Here is a 19,172-nt window from a genome sequence, read left to right as displayed (position 1 = left end):
GTGCCACCACAATCCCTCTGGCACGGGGTGCCACCACAGTCCCCTGCATGGGGTGCCACCGTGCTTGCTCAGCCACCTCATGCCACCCATCCAGGCGCTCCCACCCCTCACAAACGTTCCCAACAAGGTGCTGGAAGCTGTGCCCGGCTGGCACGGCCGCTCCATCCCAGGATTTCGGGGCAGGCAGCCCCAGGAGCTGTTGGCATCACCCACCCTGACCCTCTCCTGCCCACTGACCCAAATCTGCCCCTGCCCTTCACCCTGCTGCCCTCCCGGGGTCTGCAGGGTCCCCCCTCCGAGCCCCCCGTTCCTCACCCGAGAGCATCCGGCCCCTGCGCGAGGCCTCGGCCGCCAGGGCACAGGAGATCTCGATCCTCTTCTCCTGCTCCTGCAGCTGCACCTCGGGGTCCTGCGGGGTGTCCACCTCCCCCTCGCCCAGGGGGATGACGTTCTGCAGGCTGGGGGGGACACCGGGGGTCAGCACCCCTGCCAGGACCCCGGGGAGGGGAGGGGAGGGGAGAGGGGAGGGGAGGGGAGGGGAGGGAGGGGAGGGGAGGGAGGAGGGAGGGAAGGGAAGGGAAGGGAAGGGAAGGGAAGGGAAGGGAAGGGAAGGGAAGGGAAGGGAAGGGAAGGGAAGGGAAGGGAAGGGTAAGGGAAGGGAAGGGAAGGAAGGGAAGGGAAGGGAAGGGAAGGGAAGGGAAGGGAAGGGAAGGGAAGGGAAGGGAAGGGAAGGGAAGGGAAGGGAAGGGAAGGGAAGGGAAGGGAAGGGAAGGGAAGGGAAGGGAAGGGAAGGGAAGGGAAGGGAAGGGAAGGGAAGGGAAGGGAAGGGAAGGGAAGGGAAGGGAAGGGAAGGGAAGGGAAGGGAAGGGAAGGGAAGGGAAGGGAAGGGAAGGGAAGGGAAGGGAAGGGATTTCCCCTGGAATGGGTGGGGATGGGGTGGAGGTGGGTGGGTGGTCTTGGAATGGTCAGAGAAGGGGCATGGGTGGGTGGTCAGTTCCCCTCAGGGTGACCCCTGGCATGGCCGGCGTGGGTGCTGCAGCCTCACCTGGATTTGGCAATGAGAGTCTTGATCCTTTCCACCTTCTTCTGCTTCTCCTTCATCTCCTCAGGGCTGAGGGGCGACTCCGGCTCCAGCTCCACGTAGCGCTCAGGGATCAGGACTTTGTCCGGCGTGGACAGCTGGGGACAGCGGGACGAGCTGTCCTGTGCCGGACACTTGGGGACCTGTCCCCTCCAGCCCTCACCACTGACCCCAACCCTGCCTGGACACAACTCCAGGATGCTCCCCGAGGCTGGGGGGGACGGTGTGACCACCGTGAGGCCACCCGGGGCCATCCCGCTGTCCCCACCTCCTTGCTGATGTCCACGTCGTAGTGCTGCGGCTCCAGCTCCATCTTGCGCAGCCGGGCGATCTCCTCCTGCGGCGTCTCGTACACCTTGCCGGGCTCCTCGGAGCGCAGCGCCGCCTCCAGGTCCGAGATGTCCACCTCGTGGATGCTGCGGTGCCGCCGCACCTGCCGGGGACACCGCGCCCCGCTCAGCGTCCCCGCGGGCTGGCGCGGTGTCCCCTGCGCCGTGTCCCCGCGGTGTCCCCGGGCTCAGGGACTCACCACCTTGTAGGAGGAGGGGGTTTTGGTGCCGGGGGGGTCGGGCTGGGGGCTGGGGAGCTGCTGGGGCCGGGGAGCTGCAGGCTGCGCCGCTTCTCCTTCATGGAGCCGCTCTGGTGCCGCTTCATGCGGTCGATCTGCTCCTCCACGCTCATCTTCACCTTGGTCTCAGCGGCGAACACGGCGCTCTTGGGTCTCTCCTGGGGGCGAGGGTGGCCCCAGGGTCACCGAAGGGTGGCCGGCCACACCCTGCCAGAGCCACACCCCTGTGCCGTGAGCCGCCGGGATGTCACCCCTAGGATGTCACCCCCGGGATGTCACCCCCAAGATGTCGCCCCTGGGATGTCGCCCCCGGGATGTCACCCCCGGGATGTCATCCCCAAGATGTCACCCCCAGGGATGTCACCCCCAGGATGTTGCCCCTGGGATGTCGTCCCCAGGATGTCGCCCCCGGAATGGGGGAAAGGTACTCAATTCACCCCGGGGGTCTCCAGGAGGGGGCTGGTGACACGTGGACCCACAGAGCCACACACTCCTGTCCCCAGGCTGCACCAGAGCCCCCTTGGCTCACCCAGAGCCCCCAGCCGAGCCCTACCCGGGAGCTGAGCCCGTTGGCCAGGCCGTTCCTCCTGGGCACCGCCTCGTCCTCCGCCGGGGATTTGGTCCTGGGGGGGACGATTCCCACTGTGGGGAGACCACGGTGCCAGGGTGAGCCGGGGCAGGGTCCCGGTGCCACCCGCGGGCCGTGCCGGGTGTCCCCAGTGCCGTACCCTTGTTGAGAGCCGCTTGTTTGTCCCCGTCCTGCTCGGGCCGGCTCTGCGGGAGCCCCTCGGGCGCGGGGCCGGGCCGGGCCGGGTCCTTCTTGCTCTGCTCCAGGCCTGGTTTGGGCTGTGAGGGGGAAAAGAGCCCCAGTGAAACCCAGTCCTGTCTGGGGGGCACGCTCTGCATGGGGACAATGATGCTCTTGGGGACAGGGACACACAGACAGGGGACACCCGCTGCTCTTGGGGACAGGGACACACAGACAGGGACACCCACTGCTCCTGGGGTGACAAACAGACCATGGACACACAGACAGGGGACACCTGCTCCTCTTGGGGACAGAGACACATGGACAGGGGACACCTGCTGCTCTTGGGGTGACAGAGACTCATGGACAGGGGACAATGATGTTCTTGGGGACAGGCGCACACGCACAGGGAACACCCACTGCTCCTGGGGTGACAGACCATGGACACATGGACAGGGGATACCCACTGCTCTTGGGGACAGGGACACACGGACAGGGGACACCTGCTGCTCTTGGGGTGACAGGCCAGGGACACACTCCATGGACACATGGACAGCGGCCAGGTGCGACCAGAGCAGCCCGAAATTTTGGGGAGAGGGGCTGAGGGGGCTCTGCTGCTGTCCCTGCTGTGTCCCATCCTGTCAGGGCTGGGCACCCGCCGCTGTCCCCACAGGAAGGGACAGAGGTTCTGCAAGGTGACAATCCCTCCACAGCCCCCAGGAGCTCGGGGACAGGGACATCCTGGCTCTGTGCTGGGCTCCAGCAGCGCCCTGTGCCCGTGGGGTCACACAGGGACATCACAGACAGCAAAGGGACATTTTGGGGGTCCTTCCCCTCTTGCATCCCACGGGAACAGCCCGGGAACTGCTGGGGTGACAGAGGGGTGTGACAACAGGCCCGGCAGCCCAGAGCGTCCCCTACACACACCCTGACACCCCTGGATCCGCACACAGCCACTGCAGTGCCACCCGCGGCAGCTGGAGGTGCCACCTGCGCTGGCACCGTGCCCCTCCCAGCTCGGCACAGCCACTGCCTGTCCACGGTCACACACCCTGACCCCCGGCTGCGAGGACACTCGTGTCACCCGTGTTCCCACACACGGCTGAAGTGTCCCCAGGAATTCCCAAATCCAGGTTCACCCTGGAGCTGGGGCTCGGAGCTGGCGCCACACGGGGAGCGATGGCACTGAGGGACAGCGACAGAGGCGAGGGCAGAGCAAAGCAGAGGGGACAACCAGGGACAGCCTGCCCAGGAGGAGGGGACAATCCTGAGCGGGCACAGGGCGTGACGACCCGCTGGGGACACGGGGGGTGTGGCAGGGCTGCCACCTCCAGGTGCCATCTCCGAGTGCCACCTCCACGCTGTCCCTGCGGGTTTGGGGCAGGCAGCTCCGGCTCCTGCCTCATCCCATCCGTGCCACGAGGAGGAGGAGGAGGAGGAGGAGGGTGGCGGTGCCCCGCAGGGTTCGGTACCTGTCCCCGCTTGGCCTCTCCACCGCCTTGGTGCCAGGAAGGGGAGGCGGGGTAGGGCCAGAGGCGGCTCTCGCTGGGGAGCGGAGGAACGGCCGGAGGAGACTCCAGGGGGACGTAGGACTTGGGGAGGGGAGGTCGAGGCGGGCCCGGTTCCTGGGGCGGGCGGGAGCGGGAGGCGTGAGAGCAGAGAAGGAAGAGAGAGTTAGAAAAGAGACCGAGGCGAGAGAGACACGGCGGGAGCGTCCTGGAGACGGGGGTGGAGGAGGGAGCGGCGCCGGGGGTCCCTCGTGGTGTCCCACATCCTGCTGCTTGTCCCCAGTGCCAGGCAGGGTCTGGGGGCTGCCCAAATGAAGGGTTCTTGACAGCCCCTGGGGACACAGGCGTCACCTCTGTCCGGTCAGGCGGGGTTGGGGAGTCCCCAAATTCCGCCGTAAATGAATGTCCTGTGCCTGAAGGTGATGCCAGCCCTGGGTGGGGGCACTCCGAGCTGCTGTGGTGGCACCGGGAGCAGCCAAAATCTGGAGCTGAGCACCTCCCATCCCTCCAGACCCACAGCCCCGCAAGCACCACGGACCCCAAAGCCGCCAGGTGACACCGGGGCCCATCCGTGTCACCAAAACGGTGTCCCCCGACAGAGCCAGCAGCCCCCCGTGCCCCGCTGGTGGCACAGAGGGGACAGCCAGCGTCACTGACCTCGCCAGGGCCTGGCTTGGTGGGCGATCCCTGGGAGCCGGAGATGAGGGAGAAGGGGCTCAGGGGGCTGGTGAGGCTGGCCGAGCTCAGGGGGCTGGCGGGGCTGTTGGAGCTGTACGTGCCCGAGGGGCCCAGGGCCACTGCAGGGGGAAAAGAGCAGAAATGAGATAATTAATGGCGAGATAATAACGAGGGTCTTCCTCCGGCTGAGCAGGAGCCCAGCGGGAACGCCCCAGGCGGGGCCAGCCCCGCTCACCTCTGTGCTTGGCGGTGTCGGTGCCGCGGGAGGGGTTGTTCTTCCTCAGCCCCTCCATCACGTCCTGGATGCGCCAGATCTCCTTCTGGATCTGCCGGTTCAGCATCTCGTTCTGAGGGGGGAAAGGCAGAGCTCAGAGGGGTCCCGGGGACCCCGGTGCCAACCCCAAACCAGGCCGGACCCCAGCCCCAAACCGAGCTGTAGGAACAGGCTGAGGCTGAACCGTCACATCCGCGATTTTCATCCTGCTGGGAGCCCTGGAGCTGCTCCACAGGAACCCACCTGGGCTGGGGGAGCTGGGGGGGGTCACAGGAACCCACCTGGGCTGGGGGAGCTGGGGGGGTCACAGGAACCCACCTGGGCTGGGGGCAGCTGGGGGGGTCACAGGAACCCACCTGGGCTGGGGGGGTCACAGGAACCCACCTGGGCTGGGGGCACCTGGGGGGGGTCTCTGGGCTGCCCCCCTCTATGGCCAAAGCTGGACATGAGGGCTGGGCATGAGGAACTCATTGGTGGGGGCAGAGGGGGTTTCATCTCTGTGGGGACCCCAGGGATGGCAAGGGGACCTGAATGTCCAGGGGACACTCTGACCTGGATGTGTGTCACCCCTGGATGTCCAAGTTCAAGGTGGCAAAGGACACTCTGACCTGGATGTCCAGGTTAAATTGGCAGGGGACACACACACCTGGATGTCCAGGTTAAGGGTGACAGGGGACACACACACACCTGGATGTCCAGGTTAAAGGTGGCAGGGGACATTCTCACCTGGATGTCCAGGTTCAGTGGTGGCAGGGGACATTCTCACCTGGATGTCCAGGTTCAGGGTGACAGGGGACACACACACCTGGATGTCCAGGTTCAGTGGTGGCAGGGGACATTCTCACCTGGATGTCCAGGTTCAGGGGTGGCAGGGGACATTCTCACCTGGATGTCCAGGTTCAGGGGTGGCAGGGGACATTCTCACCTGGATGTCCAGGTTCAGGGGTGGCAGGGGACATTCTCACCTGGATGTCCAGGTTCAGGGGTGGCAGGGGACATTCTCACCTGGATGTCCAGGTTCAGCTGCTCCCAGAGGTCATCGTGCAGGGTGGACACCTCGCTCTCCAGGCTCTCGTACTCGGCCGTGCTGTTTGCCAGGGCCTGAGGGGACAGTGGGGGGCTCAGGGGGGTCTTTGTCACCCAGCACAGCCCCCTGAGCTGGGGAAGGGGTGGCAGCAGTGGGAACAAGGCCTGAGGGCACGGCAGAGACAGAACCAGGAGCTGAGGTGACACCTGGGGGTGCCACCACTTTGTCCCCAGTGAGGGACCTTGGCCCCCGGCCAGCCAAGGGGAATTCCCTGCTGGTTTCCATCCAGGAAGGGAAGAGCAGGACCCAAATCCCAAATCCCAAATCCCAAATCCCGTTACCGTGCTGGCCTGTGACAGCTCCACCCGGATGTTGATGAGCTGGTTCTGCAGCGATTCCTTCTTGTGCAGCAGCTTCTCGGGGTAGGCGGGCTGGCTCCCGAACATCTCCAGCTCCTGGTGTGTCCCCATCAGGGCGCTCTCCAGGCTCTCCTGCGGGAACAGACGGAGCCGCGAGGTCCTGGCAGCTCAGGGACACACCGGGAGCAGCCCCGGCTCAGAAATGTCCCCGAGCTGCGGCTGCCGAGTCCCTGGAAGTGTCCAAAGCCAGGCTGGAGAACATGGGATAGCAGCCCGGAGGTGGGATGGGATGGTTTAGTGTTCCTTCAACCCAGGGGTGGCAGGGGACATTCTCACCTGGATGTCCAGGGGTGGCAGAGGACACTCTGACCTGGATGTCCAGGTTAAAGGTGACAGGGGACACTCTGACCTGGATGTCCAGGTTAAAGGTGGCAGGGGACATTGATGTCCAGGTTAAAGGTGACAGGGGACACTCTGACCTGGATGTCCATGTTCAGGGGTGGCAGGGGACACTCTCACCTGGATGTCCAGGTTTAAGGTGGCAGGGGACATTTCCACCTGGATGTCCAGGTTAAAGGTGACAGGGGACACAGACACCTGGATGTCTAGGTTCAGGGGTGGCAGGGGACATGCACACACCTGGATGTCCAGGGGTGACAGCGGACATTCTCACCCGGATGTCCAGGTTCAGGGTGACAAGGGATATTCCCACCTGGATGTCCAGGTATGACAGGGGACACACACACCTGCATGTCCAGGTTCAACCCAAACCCTCCCATGGTGACATCACTCCCTCACCACGCAGGTGCCACCACCAGGGTCCCCACATGGCCACCCGAGGTGCCACCACGCACCTTCTCAGCGCGGAGCTGCTGCACCAGCCTCTCCTGCTCCCGCAGCACCTTGTTCTGCTCGCAGAGCTTCCCCAGCAGCTTCTGCGCCCGGGGATGGGGGAGAGAGAGAGGGGAGAGGATGAGCAGGTGAGAATCCCACCGGGATGCAGCCAGGATTGACGGGATTGACGGGATTGATGGGATTGATGGGATTGGTGGGATTGGTGGCCCTAGGGTGGGGTTCCAACCTCCTGCTGTCCTTGCAGGGACTTCAGGGTGACACGGGACAAATTTGGACATGGGGCAAGGCCTGAACTCAGGGGAAGATTTATCCCTGAGGAACACAAAGCGATGGGCACAGCTCTGCCTGCGGGGACAGGGGACACAGAGAGGGGACAGAGAGGGGACAGGGGTGGCTCTTACATCGGTGTCCTGCTCGCTGTTCTTGTAGGGGTGCAGGGGACACAGAGAGGGGACAGGGGACACAGAGAGGGGACAGAGGGGACAGGGGTGGCTCTTACATCAGTGTCCTGCTCACTGATCTTGTAGGGGTGCAGGGGACAGAGGGGACAGGGGACACAGAGAGGGGACAGGGGTGGCTCTTACATCGGTGTCCTGCTCGCTGATCTTGTAGGGGTGCAGGGGACACAGAGAGGGGACAGAGGGGACAGGGGTGGCTCTTACATCGGTGTCCTGCTCGCTGATCTTGTAGGGGTGCAGGGGACACAGAGAGGGGACAGGGGACACAGAGAGGGGACACAGAGGGGACAGGGGTGGCTCTTACATCGGTGTCCTGCTCGCTGATCTTGTAGGGGTGCAGGGGACACAGAGAGGGGACAGAGGGGACAGGGGTGGCTCTTACATCGGTGTCCTGCTCGCTGATCTTGTAGGGGTGCAGGGGACACAGAGAGGGGACAGAGGGGACAGGGGTGGCTCTTACATCGGTGTCCTGCTCGCTGATCTTGTAGGGGTGCAGGCTGTCCCTGTAGGGCTCCGGGAACGGCGTCACCTGCAAGCAGAGCCGGGGCTGAGCGCGGCCGCCCCCGGGACGCGCAGGGAAGGGGAGGCAGCTCCCGGCGCCTCCGTCCCATCCCTGCCAGCCGGGAAAAGGAGGCCGGAGCCGAGCCCCGGGGGCGGTGGGTGCTGCCCATCAGCCGGGAGTCACCGGGATGGAGCCACAGGCTCGCCGTGCCCGTTCCCAACGGGAAGGATCCAGCCACAACCTCCCCGCGGAGCTCTGGTGAATCAGTGACCGCCACCATTCCAGCGGCAGGGAAAACAAAGGGCAGCGCGGTGGAGCTGGAATTCCGCCTCGGCGGAACGGGAGCACCGATAAATCAGCGGTGGCTGCGGCAGCGGGGCCCGGCTCCCCCCGCCCGGCTCCTCCGTGAGTCATTTTCCTTTCCTGGAAATCTCAATTACTAATGGGACCTCCAGCAATTAGCTGCCTCGCGGAGCTGGAGATGAAAGGCACGAGATAGGAAGGAGGGGGATCGTTATTGCTCGAAAGCAGAGAAGGTTCTTGGGAGCCTTTTAAAAGCTCCGGGATGATGCAAATGGATCCGGATGTGGGAAATGCCCGCGGGGCTGGAGGCAGGGCCGGGTGGATCGGGAGGAGGCGGCCTCGGGGCAGGGAGCCCGGCCAGCCAGAGGAGCGTCCCGGCTCAGCCTCCAGCACATCCCCGCTGGCAGCAGGTGGAACACGGGCGCCGTGTTCTGTTGGAAAATCCCGTCCAGGAAGCACCCAGGGCAGCACAGCCCGGGGTGGGTGGCACCGGAGGGGCTCAGGCGATGTGACACTGCAGGGATGTCCCCAGAGCTGGGGACAGAAGGAGCCTCAGGGGTGGAGGGAGGGGGGAAAGGCTGTTCCCTGTGCTTATTTCGGGAATTATTCCATTATTTTAGGAGCTGCATTCCTGTCACCCCACAACTCCTGGGAAAACAAGGACGAGCCAAGCTCTGCGCAACCGAGAGTGGCTCTGTCACCAAGAGTCCCCAGCGGTGACTCTGTCCCCAAAAGTCAAAGGGGGTGGCTTGGTCTGAGACTCCCCGGGGGTGGCTCTGTCCCCAAGAGTCCCCTGGGGTGACACCAGCTGAGAGTCCCCAGGGGTGGCTCTGTCCCCAAGAGTCCCCGGGGGCGGCTCCGGCCAAGAGTCCCCGAGATGGCTCCGTCTGAGAGTCCCCCAAGGTGGCTCTGTTCCCGAGAGTCCCCAGGGGTGTCTCTGTCCCCAAGAGTCCCCGGGGGCGCCTCGGTCCCCACCTCGAGCTGCCCGCACGAGGATTTGCCGGCTGGGAATGGCTCATGGATGGGTCATAGCAAAGCCTGGGATGGAGCAGCGCCTTCCCCCCGAGAGCGAGATGTGCTGTGGCTGCCGCGTGAGTGGCGATGGCAGGAGGTGACCCCGGGTGGCACGAGGTGACCCCGGGTGGCAGGAGGTGACCCCGGGCGGCACGGCCACCAGGCACGAGCCATGCAGGGCCCGGTGGCCGGAGCCTTACTTGCATGTAGAGCTGGGCCCTAGGGGAGGAGGTCTCCACCATCCTGTTCACCATAGTGATGAGGGTCTCGCTCTCGCTCATCTGCGGCACACAGGGAAGGAAAGGGCACAGGTCAGCGGGGACACGCGCCTGTGCCAGCCCTGACCGCTCCAGGAGCCCTCAGGACGCAAATGCCACCGCCCGAGGTGGCCCAGGGGCTCCAGCTGTGGCCTGGCGCTGCTGTTGCTCCTTTTTGGAGGGGGAAAGCACGGATAGAACAGAGCCAGCTCGGAGCGGACGGCACAGACAGACAGACAGGGACGGCAGCAGCGTGGACGGACACACGGACGGGCCCTGGCACTGCCCTGTGGCTCTGTGCCCAGCTGGGGCTGGCATGGCCCTGCAAATGGACTCTGGGCGCTGGGGACAGCTGAAAGCTGGGGTTTGGGGACAGCAGCGTCCCCTTTTCCAGGTGGCACCGGGAATGGCACGTCCCTGCTGCCAGGCACGGTTTGGGCGGGTCTGTGCCACTCTGTGGGGACAGGAGTGTCCCCAGCCTGCTGTGCACAGCCAGTGGTGGCCGAGCTCCTTTGGTGCCAGGTGACAGAGCCACTCGAGCCATCAGCACCTGTTCCAGGTGACAAAGCCACTCACGTCACTAGGACTTCTTCCAGGTGACAAAGCCACTCAAGCCACCAGGACCTGTTCCAGGTGACAAGAGCCACTTGAGCCACCAGGACCTGTTCCAGGTGACAGAGCCACTCGAGCCACCAGCACCTGTTCCAGGTGACAAAGCCACTCATGTCACTAGGACCTCTTCCAGGTGACAAAGCCACTCGAGCCACCAGCACCTGAGCTCCATCCAGAGCCCCCAGCCCCGGCAGGGCATTCCAGGGAAGCCCTGGGACCCCTGAGACCCAAAGGGTGACAACACTTTGTCACCAAACCTGTCCCCAAACCCTGCCGGGGGAGCCAGGGCGAGGAAGGAGAGAGAAACCAGAGCAGGAGGGTGTTTGAAAAGAGGCCCTCGACAGCGTCACTCCAAATCAGCCTCTCCAGAGGCCGCTGGAAGAGGAGGAGGAGATGCCAAACCTTTTTAGGGAGCGTTTCAAAGAGCGGCGGAGAGGCAGCGAGGGGAGCTTTTATTGCAGCGAGAGCTCCCGCCCGGGGCTGGCCCCGCTCCAAGGCAGACACAGATCCCGGCTGTGGGGTTAGGGTTTTTTTAGGATTTTTTTAGGATTTTTTTTAGGATTTTTTAGGATTTTTTTAGGATTTTTTTTAGGATTCGTGGCCAAATGGGGTCGGGCAGGGAGCAGCTCCCTCTCCACGCTGCAGCTCCTGTGCCCGGCTGTGGCTCCAGCCCTGGGGGCTCTCCCGGCTGTGTCCCCCTCTCCCCACGCTCCTGGGGTGAAGTCAGAGCAGTTTTCCTCCACAAATAGCTGGCAAAATTCAGGGTTTTCCTCCAAAAACCCTACAGGAAATCGTGGTTTTCCTCCAAGGTTTTTCTCAGAAAAGCCCCTGGCAAAAACAGGGTTCGCTGCTAAAACCACCTGGCAAAATTCAGGGTTTTCCTCCAAAAACCCCACACAAAATCACGGTTTTCTTCCAAGGTTTTCCTCAAAAAAAAACACCTGGCAAAAACAGGGTTTTCCTCTAAAACCCCCCTGGCAAAATCAGGATTTTCCTCCAAGGTTTCCCTCAAAAAAAAAACCTTGGCAAAAACAGGGTTTGCTGCTAAAACCACCTGGCAAAAACAGGGTTTTCCTCCAAAAACCCTGGCAAAATCAAGGTTTTCCTCCAAACCCTCCTGGTAAAATCAGGGTTTTCCTCTGAGGTTTTCTTCCATGATCCCTGATAAAATCAGTAAAAACTCCTGGGAAAACCAGGGTTTTTCTCCAAAAACCTCCAGCAAAACCAGTGTTTTCCTTCAGGGTTTTCCTTCAAGATTTTCCTCCAAAAACCCTGGCAAAATCAAAGTTTTCCTCCAAAAATCTCCAGTAAAATCAGGGTTTTCTTTCAGGGTTTTCCTTCAAGGTTTTCCTCCAAAAACCTCCAGCAAAATCAGGGTTTTCCTCCAAAACCCCAATTCAAAATCAGCCTTTCCCTCCAAAAACCCCATTCAAAACCAAGATTTTTCCCCCCAAAACCCTCCCAGAACCCCTGAGCGCTGCTGGGTTTTGCACCTGCACCTTTCACCCCCCGAGGGGCCACCCCATCACCACGACCGCGGTCCCCACGGGTCACCTGGGGACACCTGGGCTTGGGGACAGCACAGCCACGCTGGCACCCAGCACCAACCTCAGGAACTCCAGACCCACTGAACTCCAGGACAAACCCCCAGAACCCCAAAAAACATCAGAATCTACCCCAAAACCCCCCAAAAAACTCCACCACACCACACAGAGGCACTGCCAGAGGTCGGGAGGGAGGGGGGAATTTTCTGCTGAGCGATGAGCGGCCCTACGGATGCGGAGGAGGATGGAAGAAGCGGAACCAAACCAAAAAAATAAAAAATACAGCTGGTGCTGCTGGGATGAGGATGGATGGCAGGAGGGACACGGGGCACGAGAAGCAGCCGGTGAGGTGAGGCTGGCAGCCAGCTCCGCCTACCTGCTGGTCCAAATACTCTAGGTTTCTTTGCAACTGAAGGTCTAAAAGTTCATCCTACCAGGAGCCAGCAGGCAAGAAACGAGCAGCAAAACACATAAAAGAAGAAGCAAAGCGGTTAGGGGGGAGCCTATGGAATGGCCCCCGGGCTGGGAATGCTGCCGGGAATGCTGCTGGGAATGTGCCCCGTGGACTCTGGGCAGCTGGTTTCTTATTTGTCTTTTTTTGGGTTTTTTGGGGTTTTTTATGTTTTTCTGGGAAGACCCTGGCTCCGGCTGTGGGCATGGATGGGCAGCATGGGTGGGGAATGGTGAAATTCAGGCTTCTCCCTCCTCTGGCGGTCCTGTCCCGGGGTTTTGGGATCTGCGGGGACCTCCCGGTGTCACCCCCCAGCTGCGGGAGGGGACACGAGGCAGGAGAACGAAGCAGCTGTGGCCAGATGTGAGGAAGCAGAGCGGGAGAGGTTTGGGGAGTGCTGGCCTCAGCCAGGGAGCACCCCGGGGGTCCGAGGGTGTCCCATTGCTACAGAGGGGCCTTCCCACATGGATTTCCTTCAGGAATGGCCGGGAGGGACCGGAGACACCAATGAAAGGCCCAGCTCCGACCCAAGCAGTCCCTGGGGTGCTCTGGTTCCTCCCTGGCCACCTGAGCGAGGACCCCCCAACTGCCCCACGTCCCCAGGGTGGGGTCTGTGCCCCCCCGTCACAGTGTCACCCCCAGGGGACAGCGGGTACGCACCATTTTGTCGTGGATGGTGGGGGACGCCGGGAAGTGGTACGGGTACACCCCGGCTGGGACGGGCCGCCGGTCACCCAGGAAATCGTACTGTGGAGAGAGGGGACCGCCACCCAAAATGAGGGACACGGGACAGGAGGGGAAAGGACAGGACAGGGACAGGGGCATCAGTGCCCCCTGCTTGGCAGCACATCTTGGGGTGGCCCTGAGCACCCCATCCCATCCCACCCCATCCCATCCCATCCCATCCCATCCCATCCCATCCCATCCCATCCCATCCCATCCCATCCCATCCCATCCCATCCCATCCCATCCCATCCCATCCCATCCCATCCCATCCCATCCCATCCCATCCCATCCCACCCCATCGATCCCATGGATGCCACCGATCCCATGGATCCCACGGATACCATAGATCCTATGGATCCCATGGATCCCATCCCATCCCATGAATCCCATTCCATGGATCCTATGGATCCCATGGATCCCATGGATCCCATCCCATCCCATGGATCCCATCCCATGGATGCCACCGATCCCATCTCATGGATCCAATCCCATACCATTCCCATGGACCCCATCCCATGGATCCTGTGGATCCCATGGATCCCATCCCATGGATCCTGTGGATCCCATGGATCCCATCCCATGGATCCTGTGGATCCCATGGATCCCATCCCATCCCATGGATCCCACGGCAATCTCTGCGGGATGGCAGTGGGGATCCCAAACCCACCCTCCCATCCCATCAATCCCACCCCATCCCATGGATCCCATGGATCCCATGGATCCCATGGATCCCATCCCATCAATCCCATCCCATGGATCCCATCCCATCCCATGGATCCCATGGATCCTATGGATCCCATGGATCCCATCCCATCAATCCCACCCCATCCCATGGATCCCATCCCTGTGGGATGGCAGCGGGGATCCCAAACCCACCCTCCACCGCCAGCCCCAGGCTCGGCGCCCCCTTTGCGCCCGCACACACGGAGGGGACACAGCCGGGGTGACACCGCCGCCCCCCTGCCCCTCCCGGTGCCCACCTTGGGCGAGCTGATGGACCTGCGCATGACGAAGGCGGCGGGCTCGGCGTACACCTCATCCCCGCGGGGCTGCAGCCGCTCGAAGCGGGCGCTGGGCGAGCGCACGGGCGAGTAAACCCTGGCGCGGCCGTAGGAGCCCTGGCTGGGCGAGCGCGGCACCGAGCGCGAGCGCGGCTGCAGCGACATCCTCCGCAGCGAGCCCGACGCCGCGTCCACCTCGTCCAGGTAGCCGGGCGGCCTGGAGGGCGCCGGCAGCCACACGGGGACGTCGTGGCGGCCGAAGGCGGCGGCGTGGAAGGGAGCGCCGTTGCGGAAGGAGTGGCGCTTGTCCTCCAGCGCCCACGGCGGGCTGGCGCGGTCGAAGGCGGGCATGGAGCAGATGCTGTCGGGGCGCACGCCCGGAGGGTAGTACTGGTACTCCTCCGGGTACTGCGGCGAGTAGGGCGGGTAATAGTCGGGAACCCGGCGGGATACGGGGTAGAACCTGGTGGGGCTGGAGGGGGGAGAGGGAGGTGAGAGGTGGAGTGGGTGAGGACAGCCCAAGAGGAGGCGGCTGGGACGGCGGGAAAGATGGATGGGAGGCGTTTGTCCTGCCAGGGATTCCGTGCTCGTGGAATTGCTCCTGTGGGAACTTCCTCTCGTGAGGAATTCCTCAAAATGGAATTCCTCCTCATCATGGAATTCCTCCTCATCATGGAATTCCTCCTGCCAGGGATTCAGTGCCCGTGGAATTGCTCCTGCTGTGGGCTCTGTGGGAGCTTCCTCTCGTGAGGAATTCCTCGTCATGGAATTCCTCCTGCCAGGGGTTCTGTGGGAGCCTTCCCCTCGTGGAATTCCTCCTGCCCTGGGCTCTGTGGGAGCTTACTCTTGTGAGGAATTCCTCATCATGGAATTCCTCCTCATCATGGAATTCCTCCTGCCAGGGTTTCTGCGGGAGCCTTCCCCTCGTGGAATTGCTCCTGGCAGGGATCTCGTGGTGGCCTCCTCTCCTCGTGTCCCTTCTGCAGGGACACTGAGGTGGCTTCCTGTCCTGATCCCACCTCCCAGGGACTCCACGGGAGCTGCCCCTCATGGAATTCCTCCCTGGGATCTCGGGGTGGTCTCCTCTCCCTGTATCCATCCTCCAGGGACACCAAGGTGGCTTTTCAGCGTGGCCTCCCTCCTCTCAGGGACCCTGTGGTGGCCTCCTCTCCTGGCATCTCTCATTCCAGGGACTCCACAGGAGCCGCCCCTCACAGAATTCCTCCTCTCTGGCATCTTCTGGTGGCTTCCTCTCCCCATATCCCTCCTGCGGGGACACTGAGGTGGCTTCCTGTCCCAGAGATCCCCTGGTGGCTTCCTGTCCCTCCTCCAAAGGACCCTGTGGTGGCCTCCCCACCCTGGCCTCCCTCCTCCCGAGGACCCCCCTTTACAACCCACCCTCCCCGGCTTTTTGGGGTGTCCTACACCCACCTCCGGGGCGAGAAAAGAGAGAAAAACGAGATTTTCTGACCCCCCCAGGAGGCCACAAAGGGGCAGGGGCAGAACATCCCCAGAGGGACCAACCCCGGGGGGACCAAAGCCGCGTCCCCCCGGCGCTCCCCTCACCTGCGCAGCTCCTCGGGGGCCCCGGCGGCGCGGCGCGAGTTCACCCACTGCTGCAGCTGCGTCATGGAGCTCTTGCGCTGCGCCACCTTCTCGGGGTGCGACCTGGGGGCCACCCCCCGGCGCTGGGGGTCCCCGTCACCCGCCGGGGGGAAGGCGGTGCTGCCGGGCCGGCTGGGCGAGGGGTACGGCCACCCGTTGGGCTGCGCCGGCCGCTCGGCGCCCGCAGGCCCCCGAGACCCCTCGGGGTAGGGGCTGCCTGGTTCTGAGGGCGGCTCCTGGCCGGCCAGCCCGTTGGCTTTGGCCAGAGGCTCCTTCTTGGCGTCCGGCGGCTTCCGCTCCGTCTTCTCCGCGCCGCGGCCGTCGCCCTCCCCGCGGGTTTTGGCGTCGGGCTCGGCCTTGGCGTGCTCGCGGTGGGCGGCGTTGCAGTGGTGGTGGTGGTGGTGGTGGTGGTGTTTGCTGGGGGGGATGTTCTCCGAGTCCGGCTTCTCGTGCCTGGGGGTGCCCAGACACCACAGGGGGGTCACGGGGGGCGCCCCTGGGGTGAGGAGGCTGCCAAGGCTCTGCCCCCCCTGGAGGGATGTCCCTTGAGTGGGATGTGACAAGCTGGTCTGAGCCCTCCCTGGGTGAGATAACCCTGAGCTGGGGCTGTTCTCCCTAGTCGTGGTGGGATCACATCCTGCTCTGATATACCCATGGAGATCCTTTCTAACCCATTGGCTTTGCCCTTTGGAACCACCCTGGATTTCCCCTGCCCAGTTCAGCAGGGAGCTGCCATCCCTGGCCCCCTGTGCAGGGATGGACAATAAAGGCTGCCCTGTGGAATCACCACAAAACTCTCCTGCCTCTCTGTCCCTGAGCTGGCCTGGGAGAGCCTCGAAAGGCAGAGGTGAAATCACTGCTGAGAGCTGGAATTCACTGCTAAAACTGAAATCACTGTAAAAATTGTAATCACTACTGAGAGTCGAAATCAGTGCTGAGAGCTGAAATCACTGCTGAGAGCTGGAATCACTGCTGAGAGCTGGAATCACTGCTGAGAGCTGGAATCAGTGCTAAAACTGAAATCACTGCTAAAACTGAAATCACTTCTGAGAGCTGAAATTACTGCTGAGAGCTGGAATCGCTGCTGGGAGCTGGAATCACTGCTAAAACTGAAATCATTGCTGAGAGTTGGAATCACTGCTAAAACTGAAATCACTGCTGGGAGCTGGAATCACTGCTAAAACTGAAATCACTGCTAAAATTGAAATCACTGCTGAGAGCTGAAACCACTGCTGAGAGTCGAAATCACTGCTGAGAGTCGAAATCACTGCTGAGAGCTGAAATCACTGCTAAAATTGAAATCAATGCTGAGAGCTGAAATCACTGCTAAAACTGAAATCACTGCTGGGAGCTGAAATCACTGCTGAGACCCAAAACCACAGCTTAGAGCTGTTCACTTGCAGCCACAGGCTGCTCCTTGCTGAGGCTGCCCGGGGGCCAGAGCACTGCTCGAGCCCCCCGTAAGGCTGTCCCTAGCCAGCCCTCTCCCTCTCTGGGAAAATTGCAGCGTTCCATGTGGGACCACAGACCCCTCGGCCGCTCTCAGCTCTCAGCCCTGCCCCTCCTGAGCCTTTCGGGGTCCCCCAGCTCCCCTCTGTCCCCCCAAATCCCCCCGGGCAGGGCGCGGGGCGCTGACCTCTGGCTCGGGGGGATCTGCACGCGGGCGGCCTCGCCCATGGCCTGGATCCAGGCCTCCTGCTCCTCCGTGTTCTCGGCGCTGAAGAAATACGTGCGGATGCCGGCGTGCTCGGCCTGGGGAGACAGGGAGCGCCCGTTACCCGCCGGCGGCTCCTCCACCCGGCACACCGTCACCTGTGGGGACACACAACGGGGACAGGGACACGGACACGGCGGTGAGAGCTCCGCTGCCAGCCTGGCGCCCCGTCCTGCTGTCCCTCCCCGTGCGGGGGAAAGCTCTGCAGGCCCCTCACGGAGGGGTTTTATCCCCTCCAGGGTTTTTTTTTGGGAGCAGCCCTCCCCTCCCGAGAGGAGCAGCACCCCAAAATTGGGGAGGCAAAGGGTCCCGGCAAGAGCGGCAGCGCTGGAGGAGCGTTGTCCATGCAGGCTGAGGGGGAAGGTGGTTTCTTGGCCCACGCAATATTTTGGGGTGAAAAGGTTGGGTTTTGATCCAAGATGTTGGTGCTCGCTCTCTGCCCAGAGTGTGCTGGAAGGAGCCTTTATTTGAGGGCCTTTTTGAAGCTTCCACCTTCCCCCCCTGTGGAAAAGGGATGGGGGAAAGCGAGGAGGAAGAAAAGGGAGGAATTGGAGTTTTCCTCCTGAAAGAATTTCAAGGCTTCAATTTCATTAAAAAAAAAAGAACTAAAACACAAAAAAGAGCCTGATTAAACCCCTCCCTTGAGTTTCCATCCTCCCCAGAGCATGCAGCCACCGTGCCCAGCTGGCGTCACCACCTGAGCCCTCCCCATGCACTTCTGGAAGCTCAGCAGGCAGAGGAAAAGGTGGAATCGAAGGGATCCAACCCCGGGATCAGCGGGAGCAGAGCGAGCCCGGGGGTCCCTCAGCCTCTGCATGCACCAGAAACACAAGATGGTACTACCTAGGTGGTGCTGGCGTGGTGGGGGGCACCGAGAGACCCCTCCTGTCCTGGCATCCTCACCCGCCGAGGGAGGAGGAGGAGGAGGAGGAGGAGGAGGAGGAGGAGGAGGAAACACAGACACGGGGTCAGTGGGAGTGCGCTGGGAGCCTCCCTGCCCTTCCCTGGACAAAATTGTCCTCCCAAACCCAGGAGCTGCTGAGCTCGGTGTGTGGGCAGCAGCTCGGCGAGGTTTTCCCTCCTCAGTGTGAGGATTTCACAGAATTACGGGATTGTTGAGGCTGGAAAATCTCTCTGGGATCATCGAGTGCCCACCCTGAGCACTCAGTGCCACCTCCAGGGACGGGCACTCCAAATCTCCCCGGGCATTTCCAAGGCCTGAGCGCCCTTTCCATGAGGAAATTCCTGCTGCTGCCACCCTGAGCCTGCCCTGGCACAGCCTGAGGCCGTTCCCTCTCCTCCTGTCCCTGTGCCCTGGGATGAGATCCCAAATCCCCCCCGGCTGCCCCCTCCTGTCAGGAGCTGTGCAGAGCCAGAAATTCCCCCTGAGCCTCCTTTTCTCCAGGCTGAGCCCCTTCCCAGCTCCCTCAGGACCCTCCAGACCCTTCCCCAGCTCCCTCAGAACCCTCCAGACCCTTCCCCAGCTCCCCCAGGATCCTCCAGACCCTTCCCCAGCTCCCTCAGGACCCTCCAGACCCTTCCCCAGCTCCCCCAGGATCCTCCAGACCCTTCCCCAGCTCCCCCAGGACCCTCCAGACCCTTCCCCAGCTCCCTCAGGACCCTCCAGACCCTTCCCCAGCTCCCTCAGGACCCTCCAGACCCTTCCCCAGCTCCCCCAGGATCCTCCAGACCCTTCCCCAGCTCCCTCAGGATCCTCCAGATCCTTCCCCAGCTCCCTCAGGACCCTCCAGACCCTTCCCCAGCTCCCCCAGGATCCTCCAGACCCTTCCCCAGCTCCCTCAGGATCCTCCAGACCCTTCCCCAGCTCCCCCAGGATCCTCCAGATCCTTCCCCAGCTCCCTCAGGATCCTCCAGATCCTTCCCTGG

The 19,172-nt window shown here is 62.7% G+C and overlaps 1 protein-coding gene across 3 annotated transcripts in view; it reads right to left on the bottom strand.

The window, feature by feature from the left end:
• The window catches only part of PLEKHA6 (pleckstrin homology domain containing A6), a 57,731-nt gene that overhangs the window by 2,967 nt on the left and 35,592 nt on the right, over positions 1-19,172 (bottom strand). Inside the window, exons 9-27 of one of the 3 annotated variants that reach the window (XR_010082929.1) lie at positions 17,208-17,383; positions 15,533-16,024; positions 13,946-14,438; positions 12,900-12,986; positions 12,165-12,218; positions 9,576-9,656; positions 8,017-8,085; positions 7,098-7,178; positions 6,226-6,375; positions 5,863-5,958; positions 4,819-4,930; positions 4,563-4,702; positions 3,870-4,022; positions 2,378-2,495; positions 2,203-2,291; positions 1,611-1,807; positions 1,350-1,514; positions 1,046-1,179; positions 323-458 (exon numbers count right to left, since the gene is read on the bottom strand). Coding sequence is in view for 1 of the 3 variants with exons in the window: in XM_063418511.1 (XP_063274581.1) it covers positions 316-458; positions 1,046-1,179; positions 1,350-1,553; positions 1,640-1,807; positions 2,203-2,291; positions 2,378-2,495; positions 4,563-4,702; positions 4,819-4,930; positions 5,863-5,958; positions 6,226-6,375; positions 7,098-7,178; positions 8,017-8,085; positions 9,576-9,656; positions 12,165-12,218; positions 12,900-12,986; positions 13,946-14,438; positions 15,533-16,024; positions 17,208-17,323 (2,827 nt within the window). In the remaining 2 variants the exon portion in view is untranslated. Of the gene's footprint in view, positions 1-315; positions 459-1,045; positions 1,180-1,349; positions 1,554-1,610; positions 1,808-2,202; positions 2,292-2,377; positions 2,496-3,869; positions 4,023-4,562; positions 4,703-4,818; positions 4,931-5,862; positions 5,959-6,225; positions 6,376-7,097; positions 7,179-8,016; positions 8,086-9,575; positions 9,657-12,164; positions 12,219-12,899; positions 12,987-13,945; positions 14,439-15,532; positions 16,025-17,207; positions 17,384-19,172 lie in introns of those variants that run through there. The other 2 variants (XM_063418511.1, XR_010082930.1) reach the window with 2 other exon arrangements.

This window comes from Prinia subflava, chromosome 23 (assembly GCF_021018805.1).
Source record: "Prinia subflava isolate CZ2003 ecotype Zambia chromosome 23, Cam_Psub_1.2, whole genome shotgun sequence".
Lineage (NCBI taxonomy): Eukaryota > Metazoa > Chordata > Aves > Passeriformes > Cisticolidae > Prinia > Prinia subflava.
This window is presented reverse-complemented; position numbering and strand designations above follow the sequence as displayed.